This window comes from Physeter macrocephalus, chromosome 17 (assembly GCF_002837175.3).
Source record: "Physeter macrocephalus isolate SW-GA chromosome 17, ASM283717v5, whole genome shotgun sequence".
In the NCBI taxonomy this organism is placed as follows: Eukaryota; Metazoa; Chordata; class Mammalia; order Artiodactyla; family Physeteridae; genus Physeter; species Physeter macrocephalus.
Window position 1 is genome coordinate 10,410,666 of NC_041230.1, and position 9,078 is coordinate 10,419,743.

At 51.0% G+C, this 9,078-nt stretch overlaps 2 protein-coding genes across 18 annotated transcripts in view; one reads left to right on the forward strand and one right to left on the reverse strand.

Moving 5' to 3' along the window:
* Nucleotides 1-5,854, reverse strand: part of LOC102986691 (POU domain, class 2, transcription factor 2) — a 114,155-nt gene extending 108,301 nt beyond the window's left edge. For 6 of the 14 annotated variants that reach the window (XM_055078851.1, XM_055078849.1, XM_055078850.1 and 3 more), the window contains exons 1-3: nucleotides 5,750-5,854; nucleotides 4,771-5,137; nucleotides 2,836-2,958 (exon numbers count right to left, since the gene is read on the reverse strand). In XM_055078851.1, the coding sequence (XP_054934826.1) occupies nucleotides 2,836-2,958; nucleotides 4,771-5,098 (451 nt within the window). In that variant the 5' untranslated portion in view covers nucleotides 5,099-5,137; nucleotides 5,750-5,854. The remainder of the gene's footprint in view (nucleotides 1-2,835; nucleotides 2,959-4,770; nucleotides 5,138-5,749) is intronic. The other 8 variants (XM_055078852.1, XM_055078855.1, XM_055078854.1 and 5 more) reach the window with 2 other exon arrangements.
* Nucleotides 5,855-7,486: 1,632 nt separating this feature from the next.
* Nucleotides 7,487-9,078, forward strand: part of ZNF526 (zinc finger protein 526) — a 4,954-nt gene continuing 3,362 nt past the window's right edge. The window contains exon 1 of one of the 4 annotated variants that reach the window (XM_024132830.1): nucleotides 7,487-7,561. The gene's annotated coding sequence lies outside the window, so the exon portion shown is untranslated. Of the gene's footprint in view, nucleotides 7,562-7,664; nucleotides 7,802-9,078 lie in introns of those variants that run through there. The other 3 variants (XM_028478219.1, XM_024132831.3, XM_024132833.3) reach the window with 3 other exon arrangements.

The following is a 9,078-nucleotide window of genomic DNA, read 5'->3' on the forward strand; positions in this document are numbered from 1 at the left end:
TACCGCAAAAAAAAAAAAAAAAAAAAAAAAAAAAAAAAAGAATACATTATTTGCTGTTTTTGCAAGATGAAACGCTGTAAGGCTATATTAGAAATGAATGAAATTGATTATCTATTGGGAGGGAGAAAGACACCAATGGAAATGATACTTCTAAGAACATCTTTTTTACATACTTTAGTTTTGACTTTGGAATCATGTAACTGTTTTACAACATACTCAAAAAATTAACAAGAGACAAAAGAAACAAACCATAAAATTAAACACAAACAGAAACAAATGGATCTAGCTATATATAAAATCAGTAACAAGCAGCAGGAAAAAGAAGGATCTTAAGTAACTAGGAAGAACATTCTGACTGTAAACTCTCTGTAGAATATACTCTGAAAACAATTAGAACCACAAAAATATCTTATGTTTCATTTAGTAGACACAGCAGTGGTACTGATGTTATAAATTTGAAGCTATTTCATTATTGTTGTAAAATAAAGCAAAATAAGTCCATGTCTTAATGTTATCAAGAACCAAGATTTTCAGTGTAAGACAAAAAAGTCCTCGTAGCACTACTGAGCCCGTGTGCCGCAACTACTGAAGCCCGCGCACCCTGAGACGGGCTCCACAACAAAGAGAAGCCACCGCAATGAGAAGCCCGCGTACCACAATGAAGAATAGCCCCCGCTCGCCGCAACTAGAGAAAGCCCACACGCAGCAACGAAGACCAAACGCAGCCAAAAATAAATTAAAAAAAAAAAAAAAAAAAAAAAGTCCTTGTAGGGAATTCCCTGGTGGTCCAGTGGTTACGACCCCACAATTTCACTGCTGAGGGCACAGGTTCAATCCCTGGTCAGGAAACTAACATCCCCGCAAGCAGCGCAGCCAAAAAAAAAAAAATCCTTATAATGTTATGTTTGAATTGAAAATGCTAATGTGAACTTTTATGAAAAGCAGTTTCTAGTTCTGTTCACTGTAAGCGCCTAAAAACAATGTGCATACTCAGAACCCATATCTTGGTCTCTAAATACCGCTGCCTCTAAGAGAAACCAGGCTTCTGGAAACAGCTGATTCCAGGGCTGGGGAAGGAAAAATACAAGTGAATCCAGGACATCTTGCAGTCCATCTTACAGTCCTACAAAGCAGGAAGCACCCAAAGAATGATGGAGACACATCAAAAGGACACAGGACCTAGCCAATTTGAACATCAGGAAGAATATCTAATTGATTATAACAGTAAATAAATAAGAATACATGAGTCTATGGTGACACCCCTCACTACATAAAAAGAGAGAGGGAGGGATGGAGGGAAAGAGAAAAGTAAAACTCCTCATGAGAAAATGCCAGCTAAGAGACATAGGAAAGAATCAGAAAACCACCATTTCATGAACACCAATATAATAACTGGTTCAGGCAGAGATCACCAATGGCTGCTAAACCCACTGGGGATGCTGTTGGGGAACCCGACGTGCCAAAGTGTCATCCCACAGATTATTTACTAACCACAAGGGGAAAAAATATCTCTATACGAAGGACAAATACAGCAGACACCACCTTAACCAAGTGATCAAACTTGCTCACTCACAACAGGAAAACCAGGCCTCCTGATGTGCTCTAATGTGAAGACTATGGCATCAACCAAGGAGCATTCCAGCCAAAAGCACGTAACCTCAATCTAACCAACTCTCCAAACCCGATTCCCAAACTACAGGGGACAGATGGATAAGTTAAATGACACCATCAGGAAATTATCAGGCATATCCGGAAACAATCAGGACATTGTACAAAACAAGTGGCCTGGTCAATGTCATGGGGGAAAAAAGAAAAAGGTACGGGGTGGGGGTGGGGGGGTTCCATAGTAAGAGATTACAGAAACTAATAACTGAATGTACAGCAACACAACTGTGAGTGGATCCTGAAAGTGCAGACAATATTGAGAAGATCAGAAAATGGACCGTTAGGATATCAGAGAATTAGTACTTATGTCCTTTCTTAGGTATGACAGTAGTCTTGAAGCGGTATCAGACAATCTTCTGATTCTCAGGAGATGCCTGCCAATTTAGGGGTAAAGTGTCCTGATGCCTATAATTTACTATCAAACAGTTCAACAAAAAAAAACAGAATTAGGGACTTCCCTGGTGGTCCAGTGGTAGACAATCCACCTTCCAATGCAGGGGACACAGGTCCGATCCCTGGTCGGGGAACTAAAATCTCACATGCCACGGAGCAATCGAGCCTGCAAGTGCTGCAACTAGAGAGAAGCCTGAACACTGCAATGAAAAATCCCAAGTGCCGAAACTAAGAACCGACGCAGCCAAAAACAAACAAACAAATAAATATTTAAAAAAAAAAAAACAGAATTACATATACACGCACATAAAGCAAAACTGGCAAAATGTTAAAATTACTGAGTCTAGGTGGAAGATACAAACACATTCACTGCACTAATCTTTCAACTTCTTGGTATATTTAAAACACGTTTGAATGATTAAAAACTTGGGGGAGGGGAGGAGAGTGGATAAATTAACTGCATGGCAATTAAACAAAACCAATTAGAAACCCAACATGAATAAATCTCAGAAACATGTCCAACAAAGACAGCCATGTGAAGAATGACACCCATGATGTGGTGCCATTTAAATGACATATAAAACCATAAGAAACAATTCCGTAAGTCGTTTCTGGACACGTGCTTTTGCAACAACAAACACACACACAAACACAAAGCAAAAGTGAGACAGAATCACCCCATGGGCTCCTTCCTTGATGGGTCAGGATGGGGTAGGTTCATCAGGGTTCAAAAGGAAGAGAGAGAGACTGCTGACACACCCACAGGGCTGGGCTCACCTGTCTCCCACTGACTCTGCTCAGCATCTGAAGAACTCCTTGACTGCTGACTGCGACGGCAGCCTCCCTCCTTCCTCTTTGAAGAAGAGCTGGACGTGCCATAGCTGGAGCGTTCTGGAGACACTGTGGGGAGAGAAGAATGGAAAGAAGTATTCAAAGCCTGCGACTTCTCCCAGGCCCAGCCTCCAATTCCCACCCCCTCACCCCCACCCCAGAAGAAAGCCTGCCCCACAGGGTGCCTGAGTTCCCCAGAACTCAAAGCCCAGATACCCACTCCCTCTCAAACACCTGCAGGCCCAGTAATTGTTCGGTGCCTCCCGGGGTAAAAGACTCATCACCTTCTGGGGCCACCCAATCCATGTCTACAGCAGCTCCAACTGTCAGTTATCCTGTAAGCTGAGTTATGGTCAGGATTCCTGCAATGCTGCCTGCCCCCATCCGTCAACTGCCCCCGGCTCCCCCTGAGGCCCCAAAGAGTAAGCAGGCCTCTGCAGGGTCCCCAAATCTGCTCTTCCAGAGCCTGACCTCCAGACATATTTTTCCAAAAATGCTGTCAGTTCTGCACAATGGATGCCTTTCTCCTGGTTACCCAAATCCCATGGGCTTACCCTGGGCAGGGAAGCTCACAAAACCCCTCCCTAAACTAGCCACAGCACCTCTAGTAATCCCGCCAAGGACTCAAAAGCTCAAAGCCTATGCACACAAGGGGCTCTTCACCTTCTCAGGACTGTTGTCCTACAGGAGCACTTCCCTTACAAGGATTAAGGGCACCAACTCTGGAGACAAACCAACGAGGTTTAAATCCTAGATCCCACTTTCTAGCTGTGTCATCTGCAAGCTCCTTTGTGACATGGCTTCTCACCTACCTCTCTGCCCTTACTTTGACCTCTGCTCCTGCCACACTGGCCTCTGATAATGCCAAACTCAGTCCTATCTCAGGACTTAAAAGCTTGTCTTTCCCTCTGCCTGGAATTTCCTACTCTGAGATCTATGCACCAGGGTAGCAGTGCAGCCTCAGTTCAAATGCCACCTTCTCAGAAAGGTCTGTTTTTTTTTTTTTGCGGTACGCGGGCTTCTAACTGTTGTGGCCTCTCCCGTTGCGGAGCACAGGCTCCGGATGCGCAGGCTCAGCGGCCATGGCTCACGGGCCCAGCCGCTCCGCGGCCTGTGGGATCTTCCCGGACCGGGGCACGAACCCGTGTCCCCTGCATCAGCAGGCGGACTCTCAACCACTGCACCACCAGGGAAGCCCAAGAAAGGTCTTGACTAGTTATGGAATCTTAAGGGGGCCTCCTTTCACTCTGAAGCATTCCACTCCCTACTTTCTCTCTCTGCTCATTACTTTGTTTCAGTCCTTCCATAACCATATCTAAAAGTAAATCTTTCAAATAAAATCATCTTCATACACAGAATTTTAAAAAAGTAAATCGTTCATCTGTCTTATAGTCTTGGTACTCCCCCCAAATGTTTGTTCCTCATGCAACACTTTGTCAGTCCCGTCAAGCTGTATCTCCTGTTCCCTATTCCCCGGGCACACAGGATTCAGCTGTTATATGTGGGCAATCTGCCTAACTTCTCCAACCTACTGCTTTCCCTGTACAGTAGGGACGGTGACAGGACTTCCTCTTAGGATTACCGGGAGGATATAGGGTGATAGTACATATGAAAAAGGGCTTACTGCTGTGCCCAGCAAGAAGTAAGCCCTCTGTAAACAGACGCCACAAACATCACTATTGATGTAGCCAAATTCCACAAGCTCACCCCTCCCAATGCCATGCCTCCTCCCTCTTGCTTCTCATTGATACCCTGGGAGGAGGAAAGAGTGCAATGGGACACATACTGAGATGGCACTCTCCATATCAGACACCGTGGAGGCCCAGCGAAAGCAAGGCCCTCTCCCCACCGGAAGTCTGTCACCCTCCCATTCCACCATACCTGGCCAGCGCCTCTTGCGCGCCAGGTGTGGCAGCAAGTCGTGACGAGACAGCACGCGCAGGAGTTGCCCCAGCAGCCGCAGGTTGCTCTCGTCGCACTGCCCGCGGCGCTCCAGCTCCAGCAGCAGCTCCAGGCCGCTGCGGGCGCGGGCCAGGCCGCCGGCGGCGCCGGGGACCTCGTCCAGCAGGAAGGCTAGCAGCTCCAACTCGCACTCGCTCAGTTGCCCGCCCACCACCTCGAACACACGGTGAAGCGACAGCATCCCGTAGTAGTCCAGGCACTCATCCTCCTCCCAGCTCGGGGCCGGGGTCGACCCGGACAGCGCCATACCCGGGGGAGGGGGGCGGAATAAGCTCAGAACCAGGGCCTAGAGCATACACAGCGGGGAGGGGGTAGTGGTCAGCGACGCGGGGACCCGGACCTCACCCCCGCCAGTGCGTCTCCCCGTCCGCGTGCCGCCGGGCAGGGCCACCCTCACGTCCCAGCCGTTTTAGCCTCCCCCTTCTCCCGCAAGAAAATGGTATCGCCCGAGGTCCCCTAGTAACAGGTCCAGACGCCAGACCCCGCTTGTCCTCCGACCAGTCGAGCAGGCCCAGCCCGAATGCCCCTCCCCAGATGGTATGTTCCGAACAAGCCTCCCACCCGACTAAGTGACTCGGTCCGAACAAGCCTGGGGGCCCAACGCGGGGCACCCCGCCAACTGCCCTTTGACTATGGGTACAACTGTCCAGACATGTTCCTTGGCTGCGTCCAGAGGTACTGTCCGATCAGCCCCACAGCTCCACCTAAGTGGTACAGTCCGAAAGTGACCCTCTGTCCCCTACAATGGGACCGACCAAAGCAGCCCTTAGCTCTACACAGGTGGCGCTGTGCGAATCCGACCCCTTCGCCCTGTAAGGGTGGTACCGCCCTCTCCCCAGCACCCAGGTGGTCCGGTCTACCCGCCACCAGTAGCTTGTAGGCCTCTCCACATCCTCACCGAATTCCGGCGCCTCACGACTCCTGGGCGACGGCCGCAGCCACTTGTTTTGGATCTTTCTGGCACCTTCTCTATTATTACGCCTGCGTCACCTCGCTCCTCCTCCTTCCCCCAACTCGCGCAGGTGCGACCGCCACGCCCCTTAGGCGCAAGCGCAGAGAGAGGCTTCCAAGCCCCTCCCTCCGGGCCCGCCCCCAACCGTAACGTCCGGCCGCCCTGTACTGCGCCTGCGCAGAGCGAGAGCGGTTCCGTGTCTGGGCTGGATTTGGTACCATTTTACCGGATCGCTTCTGCCGGTGACATAATCTACAGGGTCCTTGTTGCCCTCACGACCTGTTGAAACTACTTACGTCACGGACTACAGCCCCCTCCTAATCACGACCTAGACGCCCACATTACCACTGCTCCCAGCTGCCCATAGCAAAGGACCACAATCACGACCGTACTGGCTCCGAGTAGCACCCAGGTCCCTTATGATCCGGACTTGGACTCCCCTCCGTTAGACTGCACCTTACTTCTTCTGGCGACCTACATCCCATCTGTGCCATCTCACGATCTTGACTGCAATCCCTCCTCATCCAACAGAAATCCCCCATCTATAAGTTCCTTCCCCGATCAAGACCAAGACTCCCTCATCTCATCTTAGGAATCAATACCTCCTTCCTGATTACAATAGGCCCCTCCATCTCCACTGTGCACCTCCTGATGGCGTCCATCATGACTCCCCCATTACACTCAGACTCCCCCATCAAGGAACTCTAACGCCCCCCCCATAACCCCTTCCAATCTCTGCCCTCCAAGGTCACGGGGACTCCCAATAGCCCCTCTTTAACCTGCACTTGCCAGTTTCACTCTGGCAAGAGCAGGTCACTATCAGGAGATTTGGCATCGAGGCTGCATGTCTGAGCACCGCCACCCTGCCCCCCACTTAGGTGACTCAAGGTCAGGGCCCGCTCGTGCCTTGAGACAAGTCCCCTCCCCGGACCTGCTCCCACCCCCGGAATTATCACCCCTTGGTAGGCGGAAGGCCTGGGTCCTGCCTGGCACTGGCTCAGCACTAGCTCTGCTTGGGCTGAGGCAGTGACCTCCGAAGAGTCCCTTCCCCTCTCCCTGACGGCAGTTGTCACCTATTGAAACCCAATCCTGGGCCGGACACACAGTAGGCGCCCAATAAATGAATATCATTAAATCAACCAAAGAGGGTGAGGGAAGGGAAAGCAATTTTACAAACAGGTAAGGACTATCTATGTCCATGTTAGATGGGTTAAAGTGAGCATCCACGGTGTATCAGGCCCTGTGCTGACTGCTTTTACCTTTTTGATTTCATCCAATCCCCTCAACAGCCTTTGAGATGGATATGATTCAAGCCCATTTTACATAAGAGTAAAAGTGAGGCCCAGAGAGGGAGTACCCCAAGTATGTTTGACTCCAAAGCTGTTGCTCTCAGAGATGCTCTGTGTCTTTAGCTATGAAATGACAGTTCTGTCAAGGTCTCCCGCCACCCAGTCCACTTCTCTCCACTTAACTTTCAGACTTGGCGGAGGAGCGGCCCAGGAGAACTGCGCAGGCGCTTCTCCGAGCCCGGAGCCCCGCCCACAGGGCACAGTTGTGTGCGTGGAGAAACTCGCCGAGCCCCGCCTAAGCGTCCATACGCAGGCGCAGGAGCGCGTGCCCTCCGCTTTCGGCTCTGATTGGCCGCCGCGGGTAAGGGCAGCGCCCAATGGGAGGCGTGGATAGTGAGGGGGTCCCACACGCCTGGAGCCGAGGGTCTGTGTCAAGAGCGGCGGGGGTTGCAGGAGGCAAGAGAGACGGGTGAGGGCGCCGCGGGGCGGGCCGAGGAAGAGAGAGCTGGGCTTACGGAGAGGGCGGAGGGAGAACGAGGGGGACTCCGGGGGTCGAGGAGCTTTGGGGCCTTCGCTAGGGCGGGAGCGACGCGGAGTGGAAAGAGAGTGCTGCTTCTTCTGTGCCCTGGAGCGTTGATAGAGCGCCTGAGGTGTGCAGGACCCTACGCTTGAGCTCGCCCGGCCCCCACCGTTTGCAAGGAACTCTCAGGTTGCGTAGTTGATAAGTCTGGTCAGAGAAAAGGGATGTGTTTCAGGAAGGTTGAACTTCCAGGCCCCTGGTGGGCTCTTTCCTGGAAGGACGTTTATTGGTCTACTGTATAACAAAAACCCATTCTTCCCCCCAGTAATTCACAATCCAGGATTGGGAAATGGGGAATGCAGACTAGGAAAGTCCAAATATCAGGTCCTTCGGGCCATCTTCTAGACATTTATTGGGTGCCTACTTTGTGTAAACCTTGCACCAGGCACTGGGCCTCGCTGGAGGGGAGTTCTCTGTTGGGAGTGGGGCTGTAAACGATGCAAAGTTGAACTGTCAGGCCCCTGGTTGACTGTTTCCAGGAAGGTCCGTTATTGAATGGCTTTTGTGTGCCAGGGCCTGAGCAACTCAAAAATTAGTGAGGGAGTTGGAAAGTTTAGCTCTTGGGCTTTTAGTGAATCATTTACTTAAGGAACATTTATTGGAAAGCAGCTGATAGCAGGGCCCTGTGCTGGGCCTTGTTATTGTGGGAATTCACAGTCTAATAGGAGGGCTGGTCTGGTGGGAAAACTGGAATGTGCACAAGGACAGTTAAACTCTCAGGGCCACACTTCCTGGAGGGAACATAATTCATTCACCAAATCTACTCAGTGCTTGTTATGGTGAGACCTCTGGGAGCTAAACATGAGCAACTTTTGTGTGCAGAGCTGTAAGCTGAACTCCACCTGCCCTCTGGCACTAACAGATGAGTTGAAGAAGAAACGGAGATGATGGGGATTATATTTGGAAAATTGATGCTTAGGCCTGCATGGGCGGCAGTCATTTGCTGTAGGGACCCTGAGCCCCTGTTGTGTGAAGGGGCCTGCGTTGGGTTGAGCCCACACCTGTAGAGGGAGAGATGGGGCACATAGAGGGAAGTTCAAAAGTTAAAATCCCTGTCCTTGGTCAGTGGCTTTGTTGGTGACAGCAGCCCCTACAATAAATCAGACCTGCCCTGCCAGCAAGCTCAGTCTGGTGAGGAGCACAGACTGTATCCCAAGTTCATGATATTTGCTGTGATGGAGGTGGCACAGGATACCATAAGAACCCCAAGGAGGAGGGAGTGGCCACCACCCTGTGGATGTAGAGTTTGCTAGAAAAGAAGAGAGAACTTTGTTGGCAGAAGGAATAGCAGCATCAAAGACTTAGGGTCCGGGCTTCCCTGGTGGCGCAGTGGTTGAGAGTCCGCCTGCCGATGCAGGGGACACGGGTTCGTGCCCCGGTCCGGGAGGATCCCACATGCCGCGGAG